Genomic DNA, 13,593 nt, shown 5'->3' on the forward strand with positions numbered 1-13,593 from the left:
CGAGATCCTGCAGGAAAAGGATGCAATCGAAGTCACCCCCGTTCTACAGGTAAACAAGGATATTTATTCAGTGTAATTCCTTGTACCCAAAAAGCATCTCACCATGTGCCCTGTGAATACATTTGTTAAAACACAAAAGATTCGAATGATAACACTGCAAGAGGTAATCACACTACTAACACAGGGGGATTACATGGCAATATTGAACATGAAAGATGCATATGTTCATATTTCAATGTTGCCAGCACACGGAAAATACCTAAGGTTCATCATAGAGGACAAGCACTATCAGTTTAAGGTCCTTCCCTTCGGCATTGCCTCAGCCCCGAGGGTATTTACTAAGGTGCCGGCAGTAGCGGCGGCTCACCTGTGCAGGCAATGCATCCCAATTTATCCTTACATCGATGACTGGCATTTAACAGTGGATTCGTACGGAACATGCCTATCAAACACCCAAAAGACTATAGATCTACTCTTCAGTCAGGGATTCTCAATAAATGAGACGTCATCCAGCCTAGACCCCAGCCAAGTCAAACAATTTCCGGAGGCTCTGATTTCAGACAGAAGGTGGCCTCGTCTTCCCCCTCCAACGAAAGGGTTCAAAACATCCTGTTTTTAATCCCTCAATATGTAGCCAGTCAGGAAGTGATGGTACGAAAAGCCATGCACCTGTTAGGAATGATAGCTTCCAGCATTTGTTTAGTCCCAGACACACAATTGCGCATGCGCCCCATGCAAGAGTGGCTCAACAGCCAGTGGTGACAGACCTTGTGAAGGGGAAGACCTTCACCACCCCCGCAGTAGAAGCCACTCTCACGACGGACGCATCTCTGACGGGGTGAGGGGCTCACCTCCTCCAGCAGACAGCGCACAGCATTTGATCCCCAGCAGTAGCGTCCTACCACATAAATCTGTTGGTGCTGTTAGCAGTGTTCAAAGCCCTCAAGGCCTTTCAGTCACAGTTACGGGGAAAGACAGTACTAGTCCTCACGGACAGCACCACTGCCATGAATTACCTGAACAAGCAAGGGGGCACTCAGTCTCCAGGGTTATCCAAACTGTCCCAGAACATTTGGAAGTGGGCTCTCAAACACAAGATGTTCCTCCTGTTTCAACATGTTCCAGGGGAACTTAATCTTCTGGAGGATGTACTCGGCAGAGACTTCCCACTACCCACAGAGTACGAATGGCGACTACACAAAGACATAGTCTCCAATGTTTTCGCAGAATGGGTCTTCCTAGAGATCGACTGGTTTGCAACTCTGGAGAACTCACAATGCCCAGATTACGCCTCCAGGTAACATCAGAACCGCTCCAAGGGGAACGGTCCGTGTATAACATGGTCAGGGGAATTTGTTTATGCTTCCCCCCCCCCCCCCCCCGACTCCCCTACTCAGCAAGATTGAGCACAAGATGCACCAGGAACCAGTCACAATAATATTGGTGGCCCCAATGTGGGTGCTGCCAACCCTGGTTCTCCCATCTGATGGAGATGTCAATCTCCCCTCCAATGAAACTACCTTGTCCATACAACATGCTTTCACAGGGCAAGGAGACACTACACCCATGCCCGCAAACTCCCATTTTATCGGCTTGGCTACTGAGGTCATAGAGTTCGGGCACCTCCAACTTCCTCAGAGATGCATGGATATACTTGGAGGCAAGAAAGCCTAACCCCAGGCATTGCTACTCCAATAAATAGAAATGCTTCATCATAAGGTGTCTTTCCAAGATCATCAGTCATATAGACTGTTCATCCACACATATTGTTTTGTACCTAACTCATCTACTGGACTCAGGCCGGGTTTTTAATTCCTTGAAGGTCCACTTAGCTGCACTTTCAGCGTACCTCACGTCCCAGAGAAAGGTTGTGTGGTGGAAAGTCCCAATAATTAAGGCGTTCATGGAAGGGGTTAAGACTTCATCCCCCTATTTCAAACCTGGCTCCCGGATGGGACCTAAATGTGGTATTAACTAGACTTATGGGATCTCCCTCTGAACCGATGCGCAAGGTCAGCCTTAAAGCACTCACTTACAAGACCGCCTTCCTGGTGGCAGTCACTTCAATAAAAAGTGTTAGTGTACTACAGGCCCTTTCAGTTCTAGACCCCGTTTGTCACTATCTGCGCACTCACCCGCGGTTTCGCCCAAATTAATTTCCAAGTTCCATGTGAACCAGTCAATAGAACTACCCACTTTTTTATAGAACCCCACTAACGTGGCAGAAAGAAGCTTACACACACTAGATGTGCGTAGGGCTGTAATTTATTATTTGGAAAAAACTAGACCACTAAGAAAGACCAACCTGTTTTTCGTCTCAGTGGCGGCTGGTAGAGAAGCGGACCCTGTCTCTAAATCGGCCATTTCTAAGTGTATTGTCAATTGCATCACACTCTGTTACACTCTTGTCAAGAGAGATCTGCCCTTCAAGCCTAGAGCACACACTACTTGGAAAACTGGGGCTTCCATAGCATTCATTGCAAATGTCCCTCTCAAGTCCATTTGCAAGGCGGCAACCTGGAGTTCTGCACACACCTTTACAAAACACTACTGCCTGGATGCTCACTCTGTCTGATTCTCAGGTGGGTCAAGCGGTGCAAAGACATCTCTTCACTACTGTTCCTACCCACTTCCCTCCTTCAACTCTGGGTACTGCTCGCTAGTCTATGCACAGCATGTGATTCTAAGCGGATTCACAAGCATCAGAAGACATGCATTACTTCCCGTAATAGCATTTCTGATTGTATCTGCTTGGATTCATATGCGCACACCATTCCTCCCCGCTCAGATGGAAGGAACATAGACATCTTACAACTGCTTCTCTCTTTCTGTACTCACGTAGTCCCAAGGCTCCCTCATGGCAGATAAAATACAGTCTGAGTGACCTCGACGCGTGAGGGATTTTGGGTACACTACACGTCACGTTCGGGATAGTGTTACAGGCACGCCCATGTTGACGTCCCCTTTCGATCCTCGAAAGACAAGATGCAATACTCCGCGATTACCACTAGATGTCAGACTATATGCACAGCACGTGAATCTAAGCAGATACAATCATCAGAAATGCTATTATGGGAAGTAATGCATGTCATATGGATTCTTCTCCTGCAGATTCCACATCGCCCCTCCCAGCCGTCCCCTCTCAAAGTGTTGTGGCTCAACGCTTCTGTCTAAGTGAGCAAGACATTGGTGATGGCTCTGGGGTGTCCGTTTTCACTCATTGTTCTTAATAAGTTTTAAAAAAAGACAAAAAACATGTTTAATTTCAAATTATATGGGTTCACCCTTTGGGATGTATCCTTTTGGTATGTTTTTTTACAGGCTAGTTAGCCGCCTCCCGTTGGTCTTCCTTTGCAGCATTCAAGCGCAGGGACGAAAAAAGGGAGGAACTGACGCATGGGGTGTAATGACGTGTTATGTATACGACGCTTGACGTCACTTCTGGAGCTGACGATTGAACACTGAGCAAGACAGATGACGACCGAGTCGAGGTCTGCTACACCCCCTGTTGGAAAGTTTCCAAACACCAGAGCTGGATGATGGATATCTTATCAAGATGAGGAATCTGCGGGAGAAGAATCCATAGAAATATTATAAGTAATTTCTCCAACTTTCTTTTTTTTTATAATTTATGCTGATAGATGCCTAATTGGAGGTTAGAGAACACATCTGATTGTATTTGTATTTATTAAATGCTATATAGCAGTTTAAGCCAAAGCGCTTTACATGAAACAACAGAATACAATATAAGCAATGAATTACTCATGAGTCAAATAACCGTGAACAATAAGCAGAACAATTTGCTGAGAATTTTAGGTAAACCTGAGTGGGGAAAAGCAGGAAAGAAAGTAGTAGAGAGCCATCGGGAGGGAGATTGGAGAAGGTGTGATTTTAAGGAGGAGCGGAAAGAAGGGTATGAGGAGATGGAACGGATACGGATAGGGAGAGGGAGAGAGTTCCAGTGGAGTGGGGCAAGAAGCTGGAAGGAGCGGAAGCAGGAAGGGGCACAAGGTGCGGGTGTAACAGTGAGTAGGTAGGGATCAGCAGAATGGAGGGGACGAGAGGGAGTGTAGAAGGAGAGGAGAGATGAGGTAGGAAGGGGCAAGATCATGAAGAGATCTAAAGACGAGACAGAGGAAGTTAAATTTGAGTTGGGAGTGAAAGGAAGGCCATCCAAGTGAGGAGGAGAGGGAACAGAGAGTGCGGATTACAGAATGGTAGAGAGATTTAAGGGGGACAAGATGTTTGGCAGGAGGCAAAAGAGGAGCAAAGAACAGTAGAAGAGACCAGAGAAAAAAATGAGGGAGGAAATTAGGAGTTTTGTGGCGTGGAAAGTGAGGGAAGATCGGATTTTGCAAACATTATAGAGATGGAAGCAGCAGGATCGGGAGGTGACAGAGATATGGTGGGAAAGGGATAGGTTAGAGTCAATGTGGAGGCCAAGATTGCGGGAAGTGGCAGAGATAGGGAGTTCAGCAGGGGGAAAGAAGATGGAAGGGGGGCGATAGGGGTAGGACGTGTTTTGGCAGGTAGAAATAGCGGGAAGAAATAGAACTTCGGTTTTGTTAGTATTAAGAGAGAAAGTGTGAGGACATCCAGGATTTGATAGCAGTGAGACGGGAGGAGAGTTTGAGGTGGATGTCAGGGGTGAAGGTTGAGAAGGAGAGGAAGAGTAGGAGATGCTGAAGGAAGAGATAATTGGGGCAAGAAGGGAGGTATAAAGGGAGAAGAGAAAAGAGCCAAGCACTGAGCCTTGGGGAACACCGAAGTCGAGGGAGTGGGTTGGGGAGACAGCAAAAGAGCGGTTGGATAGATAGGAGGAGAACCAGTTGAGGACAGAACCTTTGAGACCAAGGGGGGAAAGAGTGTTCAGTAGTAAGGTGTGAATGATGGTGTCAAAGGCGGCTGAGAGGTCAAGAAGTATAAGAATGGAGGAATGTGTGGAGTAGCGAGCAGTGAGAAGGGAGTTGAGAACAGAGGGGAGAGCTGTTTCCATTGAATGGTTGGGGCGAAAACAGGACTGAGTGGGGGGGGGGGTGGAAACAAATGCTGAGAGTTGCGAATAGACGAGACGTTCAAGGAGCTTGGAGAGGAAGGGTAGAAGAGAGATGGAGCGAAAGTCGGAGGCAAGAAGGGGGTTAGCGCAGGTTATTTTCAAGATAGGATAGGGATGATTGTAGCATGTTTGAAGGTTGATGCAAAGGAAGCAGTAGTGAGACAGGTGTTGAAGGAGGTGAGGTAGGATATGCGGAGAGGGTAGATTTTAGGGATCAGAGGGGTGGGGAGAGGGTCAGGGGGGGCAGCAGCATGGTGAGATTTGGAAAGGAGGAGGAAAACGTCAGAATGAGAGACACGGGAGAAGTTAGACATGTAGGAGGATGGAGTAGTAGAGAATGGGGAAGGGGGAGCTTATAATATTCTGGTGTAAGGTGAGTATTTTAGAGGAGAAGTAGTCAGCAAAGTCAGAGGGTGAAAGAGGCGAGTCAGTGGTTAAGGTTTGAAAGATTCGGCGCGGATGGGAAGATTGAGAGTGGAGGAGGTCAGAGGAGGATTGTTTCGCAGGGGTGATGCAAGAGTCATAAAGGGAATGGTAGGAAAAGTCAGAGGCTTGTTTGGTGGTCAGCGGTGTTTAAGCTAGCGTCTTTCTAGGCGTTGGAGAAGGCGGCGCATCGATAAAAGGTGAGAGGAGAGCCAGGGTTGGGAAGGTTTGCGGGAGGAGTGGAAGGGGGTAAGAGGGTACAGTTGGTCAAGGCTGGAAAAGAGGGAGGAGGTAAGAGTGGATAGAGCATCATTAGCAGAGAGAGAGGGGGGAGGGAGGAGGCACAGGTGTCATAGAAGAGAGAGGGGTTAAAGTTACAGAGATCGCGATGGGAGAAAGAGATGGAGGAGGGTGGTGGGGGAGTGGAAGCGGTGAGACGGGGGAGAGAGTGAGAAGGAGAGTAAGGCATGGTCGGATAGATAGGGAGGTTGGAGACCGGGAAGGGGGAGAAGGGAGAGTTGAAGATGAGGTTGAGGGTAGAACCAGAAGAGTGAGTGAGTGGGTGAGGTAGGGAGGGCAGTAAGAAGATAGGAGTCGAGTATAGACAAGAGGGGGGAGGTTTGATGAGTGGGAGAGAGATGGAAGTTAAAGTCACTAAGTACGGACAGGGGTGTGGGACTAGGGGAAATGAGGGAGAAGAGGTGGTCAATATCATCATAAAAGGAAGCAAGGGGGCCGGGAGAGTGGTAGATGATAAGAAGTGAAATAGCGTGGGGATAGGTGAAGGTTTTGTACAGATATTCAAAGGAGGGAAAGGTGGGAAGAGGAGTAGGACAGGGGGAAGAGAGGCATTTGGGATGATAGAGAAGACCGATGCCATCTCCACGGCCAGAAGAGCGGGGGACATGAGTAAAGGAGGAGGAAGAGGAAGTGAGAGAAGCAGATACAGTTGAATTGAAAGGGGGGATCCAGGTTTCGGTGATGCATAGGAAGTTAAGGTATAATCGTTGAAACAAGTCCAGAACAGCGACAGTCTTATTGCAGAGAGATCTTGCATTCCAAAGAGTGATGTCGATGATGCTGGAGGTATGAACGATTTGGGGGTAAACAAGTTTGGGGTAGTGAGTTGGGGGAGGTGGGTATATCGGGGGTGAGGAAGGAAGGGAGGGTTAAGTGTGGGGGTGGTCATGAGGATAAAGCAGAGGGAGGTGAGAGAAGGCTGGGAAGAGGAGTGGGGAGTGGGAAGAGAAAGTTGAGGGAAGTGATAATCAGAGCTGGGCATGACTGGAGGAGCAATTGTAGTAGGAGAAGGCTGGAATAAGAGCTGGGTAGGCATGGGGGAGGATAGGGCACGAGAGAAGTGAGGTGGTGCGTGCTGTTTAGTAGCTGGAGTGCATCAGCGAGACGATAGTGAGGAAAAGTGTGGGAGGGTAAAGAAAGTGGAAGAATTAGGTGTCAGGAAAAGGTGGGACCAGACCGGTCGGGGTCTGAACGCATAGATAAATACAGCTGATGGTTGCTGATATAAGCCCAGGCAGGAGGGAGAGGGTGCAGAGTTATATTTCCAGAGGGACAGTAAACTTTGATGGTGACAATAGTGTGTGTGGGGGCTACAAAGGGGGGGTCAGGTGGGAAGGGGTTAGCAGTGATGGGAGAAGGTAAGAGCATACAGATATTCCAATCACTAGATCAGAAGTGATTATTGGCGTCAATTGTGCACATTGCTCCTTGTTGGAAGTCCAAGTGTAGTACGGCGCTAAGAGGACTCAGCGACGCAAGGGATGAGCCGCAGCAGAGCAGTCCGATGTACACAGTGAACCATCTTGGCTAGATAAAGAGTCAGAATTCTGCCATAGGCCTTCTTGCCTCGAATTCTGTTGAAAAAAGTGAGGCTCTTCAATGACAACACCATGACAGTGCAATATATCCACACGTGCAATAGTGGTGCTACATGTAATTTACTTAATTGGAAACCCGTCTAGGTGGAAAGTTGGAAAATATTTCTGTTCTGCTTTGATATTTATGATCAACAATGTCACATCTGACATCCATGTACAGTCGGAATTTGTAATATTACCAAATGATTTCTTCTTCCAACACTCATATTTGGTCAAATGCATTGTTTTCTTAAAATAAAAAAAAAATGTGTTTTATTTCTTTAGGGTGAGGCATCCAGATACATCTTCCTGAATAAGTTTAGAAAGTTTCTACAGGAGAATGCCAGTAATCGAGGGGTAAGTTTCATGAAGTCAACCTTTCTGATGTGAAATTTTATTGGGAGAATTACACACATTGCCCCCTTGCTGTGCAATTTCTATTTTTGTTTCTTGTTTTTGGCTTACATTTGAAAATATAAGGACTAGTTGCAAATAGTGTGTGGGAACCTTTTCTCAAACTATAGGTTCCTAGTAAAGCCATAGACCTTTCTTTTTCATGTTAGTATATTTTCATTCCCAAAATCTTAACTAGTATAATTTGTATCAATTAGGGTGTTACTTTGGAGAACATTATAGTCTTCGATATGTCTGCTTAGGACAGTCGCCATTTGAGAAAATTGTGTAGGATCTTGAGACTGTTTTGTCAGACTTGATCTTGTGCTCTCTTCCTCTATCACTTTTTCTTAGTAAATATATTTCTGAGTCTTGTGGAATCTGCTTAGATCACATGCTGTGCATAAGCCCACATCTAGTGGAAGCTGCGGAGTATTACAGTTTGTTTTTCGAAAACTCGAAAAAGGGCGTCGAACTAGGGCGTGCCAGTAATACTATCCCTAGTGTGATGTCCTCTGTAGCCATGATCCCTCACGTGTGTAGGACCCTCAGATTGTTTTTTTCCACCATACTTGTCGGAAGCATAGTTGCAGAGTTCCCTGGCTTTTAGCCATTTATCATAAATTTATCAAAAAAATCCCTGTTCTCAAATCCCACGTCTAAGAGCCGAAAATCGACGCTGGTACTTCGAGGATGAACATTGGGTTCTCTAAATTCTTTTCCTGCCTCCATTTACTGGTACTGCTTTGGGAGTCTGTCAAAGATGTGGGATGCTTTGGAAGACACAATCCATTCGAAGAACAAGTTACTTACCAACTGGTAACGTTCTGTCGACTGGATGTTCCTCCAACACATTCCACCTCGCCCTCCCAGCCTGCCCCTCAGGAGAATTTCCTATGCGATTGCAGTGTCTGTTTCCGCAAGGCTAAGTGCAGTCCAGCAGGCATCAGACTGGTGTCACATGTTCTGAGGGAAAAAACCTAAACTGAGGCTACGGGCGCCGTGCGTCCTATTTATAACATCCTGTGACGTCGTCCTCGTCGGAGGCCCTCGAGGGACATGGACCTGACGCCATCGACGCAAGACGCCCTTTGCCGAAAAGTTTCCGAAGTGCACAGCTGTGGACATTACATGTCAAAGATGTGGAATACATTGGAGGAACATCCAGTCGAAAGAATGTTACCAGTTGGTAAGTAACTTGTTCTTCTCCAGCATGGGGTCTGGCATGGATTCACATGCTCATGAAAATTCCCCGTCGTCAGGCTGGGAATCCTCGGTAAAGAAAAAATCAGTATCAGTTTCGTTTCTGATCTGTCTTTCTTAGTAGTAACCAATCACTGATCTCTGGGTCATACTGCCCCCAGCCAATGACTGCCCTCTCCCTAAGCCCCGCCTCTGGCAGCCATCCTCAGATTTTTACTGCACGCTCAAGTGTTGGGAGTCCTCGTGTTTAGCTCACTAGTTTTTCTACTGCGTTTTCACGTTTTTTGGGCAGAATTTCTCGTTTTTTCGGTTTAATCGAGCCTCAAGCTCCACCGTTTCTACTTCTGATAACGGGGACCCGTTTTGGAATTCTTCTACGCCCCTTAAGGGTGAAGTTTTCGTCGAGTTTAAACTTCTTGGAGGATTCCGGAAGATCTGCGGCCTACCTCAACGGACATGGGCCAGGACAAAGGGAGCTCGACGCCCGGATCCAAGCTGTTCAGGAACTGCCCTGGATGCGGATTATATAACGTTTTCAAGGAGGACGAGCATTCGCGATGTCTCTACTGCCTCCATGGGGACAAGGCACACGTGGAGAAGGACTGTGCGTTCTGCAAGAACCTTTCGGAACGGACCAAACAAGATCGTCGTTCCCGCCTCGCCACCTGGCTGGTGAAGGGCACAGCAAGTGAGAAGGCGAAGAAGAAGTCTGAGCGGGCTTCTAAGTCCTTTGAGGGCGCCCAGGCGATGGGGGCCCAACAGAAGGCCAAGCACCGCGAGTCCGCGGGCTCCGGGAGCGCCGAAAGGTCGGGCTCTTCGGTTGCCAAGAAGGGCGCTACTTCCCCGGCACGTTCGACCACGAGCCAGCGCTCTGGTTCGGGGAAGAGGAAGTGCGAGAACCCGGGTAGGCCGCTGGAGCGGACCCGGACGATCTCGAAGGGGGGGAGCGAGGCGTTGACCCTCCCCCCAAGGCGAAGGCCCAGGACGCACCTAAGGTGGTGAGGGCCTTGATCCACCCGGCTAAGGCCTCTACCGAAGTGGTCGCTGCGACCCTGGCGGAGCCGGCTGAGACTACGCCAATGGAAACGGCCTCTGGGCCCAGAGTATCCCTGCCGCCGCAGAGGGAATCCTCTTTCCAGCCCATCGCTAAGACCCCCGTGAAGCCCCCGGCTGAAAAAAGAGGTGGGGGCGGTGGCCGTGAGACTCGGAATCAGCCTCTGAGGAGGAACTGGTGGAGACCGAGAAGGGCCTCAACGAAAGGTCCATAGGCCTCAATGAGCGGTTCATAAACCTCAACGAGCGGTTCGATCCCAGGGCACGGTCCCTGCTGACGTGATCGAAGATAGCGACGACGAACAGGGTCCAGTGGAGCGGCCATTCTGTCCGTCGCAGCCATTGTCCGAGCCTCAGGATAGCTTGGCGGCCATTTTGTTGGCAATCCAATCCTTATGTACCGAGATAAGGACGAGATTACCACGCACCCCGACAGAGGAGCCAGAACCAGGCCCGTCGGGAAGCCCTCCGAACAAGCGGAGGAGAGTCCACCCCGCTCCGCCCTTCGTGCCTGCGAGACCGGTGGACCCCTCACCCCCCTCGCCGGGGAGAGGATACGGCGACGGAGACGGGGACGGATGATGGCGGCGATGACACAGCAGACATCCCGTCGTCACCCCCCCTGCTGGCATCCCCAGCTGACGAGGTTGGCTTTTTCCACGCCATGATAACCAGGGCATCCGAGCTCTTCCAGCACTGCCCTGAAGAACAGAAAAAGGAGGGGTTTCTGTACCAACAACGAGAGGCTAAGAGGTAGACGGTCCTCGCGGTGCCTTTACTCGACGATATCTGGGACGAGGGGCTTGTTGTCCTCAAGAACCCTGCCACGACACCCGCCAAGAGGGACATGTACGAGAAGAAGTACCGAGTCCCTGATGCCGCCCCCTTGTGCCTCAGGGCCCAGCCCACGCCGGACTCGGTTGTCTCGGCAGCGGCTAAGAAGAAGGCAGCGGGCGCGGCGGCTTCGACTTCCACTTCCCCGCCGGACAGCGAGGGTAAGAAGTTGGACTCTATGGGACGACGAGTCATCTCGTCGGCGGCAACGACGATTAAGGCGGCCAATCCCTTTAGCGATCATGGCCCGCTACGACAGGGAGCTCTGGTTCAAGATAGCTCCCCTGCTAGATTTCCTGCCTGATGACAAAAGGGCGGAGGCCCTAGAAATTCTGCAGGAGGGCGAGGTGGCGTCGGATCATGCCATTACGGTGGCAACGGACATTGCCGATACCGGATTTCGCCAACTGGGCAACAGAGTTTGCCTCCGCCGACGAGGATGGCTCAAGGCGACAGACTTTCGCCAGGACGTCCAGACCAGAGTGTTGGACATGCCGTTCGACGGCAACAACCTCTTTGGTAAGGCGGTGGATGAGTCTCTACAGGCCATCAAGACCGACTCGGATACGGCCCGGGACCTTGGGGTGCTTCAGCAGCGACAGCCCTTTCGGAGCCCTGGAGGCAAACAGGGTGCCTCCAAAGGATCCAGCGGTGGTTCCTCCACCTACCGCCAGGCGGCCCGCTCCTCTTCCCAGGAGGCCTACAGAGGTCGCGGCAAGCAGGGGGTTTCCCGCCGTCGTCGCCAAGGAGGCCAAAGCGGCAAGGCCGCTTCCAAGCAAGACTGACCGGGTTGTCGGGCCCCCACCGAAGCACCCCAGTGGGAGGCCGGCTGACTAAGTTCGTCAGGGTGTGGGAGTCTATCTCCACCGATCGTTGGGTGTTGGACACCCTGGAATTCCTAAAGAAGTGCCCTTGCATTCCTCCCGTGGCCAGGACGGAGAATCACGTCCCTCAACTGCTGTTGGAGGTAAAGGCGATGCTCAAGAAAGGTGCCATCGAGCTCGTCCCGAGGAGGCTCCGGGGCTCAGGAGTATACTCAAGGTACTTCCTCGTCAGAAAGCAGACAGGCGGTTTGCGCCCCATCCTAGACCTGCGTCGGTTAAACAAATACATCAAGGCGCAGAAATTCAGGATGGTCACCCTCCAGCACGTGCTGGGACAGCTGGAGGAAGGCGACTTCCTATCGTCGTTGGACCTGGAGGATGCTTACTTCCACATCCCCATTCTAAAAAGGCACAGGACGTTCCTCAGGTTCGTGGTTCAAGGATGCCACTACCAATTCAGAGCCCTACCGTTCGGATTAAAGTCGGCACCCAGGGTTTTCACCAAGTGCCTGGTACCAGTGGCGGCGCGGCTGCGCCTGCAGGGGATCCATGTCTACCCCTACCTGGACGAGCCGCTAATCCGGGCAAGGTCAAGGGAACTCGCCGTCGATCATACGGTGAGGACCGTCCGGTTGCTCACGGAGCTGGGGTTCTCCATCAACTACCCCAAATCCCACCTGGTTCCATCGCAAGTAGCACTGTTTTTGGGGGCGAAGCTCGATACAGTGGAGCAATTGGCCTCTCCTTCAGAGGAGAGGACCAAGACCATCCTGGGCAAGGTACGGCGCCTGTTAGCCACGGACGTGGCCAGTGTGAGTTCCATCAAGTCCCTTCTCGGGATGATGTCCTCATGCATCTACCTTGTACCCCTTTGCAGACTTCGGATGCGTCCGCTACAGGAGTTCCTCGACGCCCGCTGCTTTCAGGCGAGGGGCTGCTTCGAGGACAGGATCCCCCTCGACGAGGAGTTCCGTCGGGCGGTCCTATGGTGGGGCACCCGGGCTAACCTCACGACGGGCACGGACTTTCAAACCCCGGCGTTTCAGGAGACGGTTACTACGGATGTCTCTCTGGAGGGTGGGGAAGCCCACACCGGAGATCTCCATGCAAGAGGCCTTTGGCTCCCGGAGGAGAGGTCTCTCCACATCAACATCTTGGAGCACTGTGCATTGTTCTGGGCACTCAAGTCGTTCCTCCCGTCCCTCAAGGACAAAGTGGTGAGGATCTTCACCGACAACACCACCACAATGTTCTACATACGGAAGCAGGGGGGCACCAGATCCCCAGCCCTATCCAAGGAGGCCCAGGATCTGTAGCAGAGGGCCATCGCCCAGGGGATGTTTCTGGTTCCCTTCCACCTGGCAGGAATAAAAAACACCATCGCCGACTCACTCAGCAGGGAGCTGCGCTCGTGCCACGAGTGGGAACTGCGCCAGGATCAAGTGGATCGACTCTTCCAACGATGGGGCAAACCCCAGATCGACCTGTTCGCGAAGGTGACAAACTCCAAGTGCCAGAGGTTCGCCAGCAGGCTTCCACAGCCGAGGAGCATGGGCGATGCTTTCTCGTTCCCTTGGGACGGCCTGTTTCTATACGCGTTCCCTCCATTGCCGTTGCTGCTCCGCCTCATCAGCCAGCTCAAGAAGTCTAGGTGCAGGATGATCCTCGTCGTACCGGCGTGGCCGAGGCAGGTCCGGTTCCCGGACCTTCTGGACTTGTGAACGTCCCCGCCAGTCAGGCTGCCGGCGGACGCGGATCTTCTCTCCAGAGAAGGAGGCGCCATTCTACACCACGACCCAGAGTCGCTGAACTTGCAGGCCTGGCTCCTGCAGCACTAGAGTTTGGAGGGTACGATATCCCGGCTGATTGCAGAGAGGTTCTTGCAAAGGCCAGGGCGTCCTCAACTCTCAAGTGTTACGGTCATAAATGG

At 51.0% G+C, this 13,593-nt stretch overlaps 1 protein-coding gene across 5 annotated transcripts in view; it reads left to right on the forward strand.

Annotated features, from left to right (window-relative positions):
• The window catches only part of RNF123 (ring finger protein 123), a 3,033,138-nt gene that overhangs the window by 1,346,607 nt on the left and 1,672,938 nt on the right, over positions 1-13,593 (forward strand). For all 5 annotated transcript variants that reach the window (XM_069644183.1, XM_069644184.1, XM_069644185.1 and 2 more), the window contains exon 19: positions 7,642-7,713. In XM_069644183.1, coding sequence (XP_069500284.1) covers positions 7,642-7,713 — 72 coding nt within the window. The remainder of the gene's footprint in view (positions 1-7,641; positions 7,714-13,593) is intronic.

Source organism: Ambystoma mexicanum, chromosome 2p (assembly GCF_040938575.1).
Source record: "Ambystoma mexicanum isolate Mex_15411 chromosome 2p, UKY_AmexF1_1, whole genome shotgun sequence".
NCBI classification, from domain to species: domain Eukaryota; kingdom Metazoa; phylum Chordata; class Amphibia; order Caudata; family Ambystomatidae; genus Ambystoma; species Ambystoma mexicanum.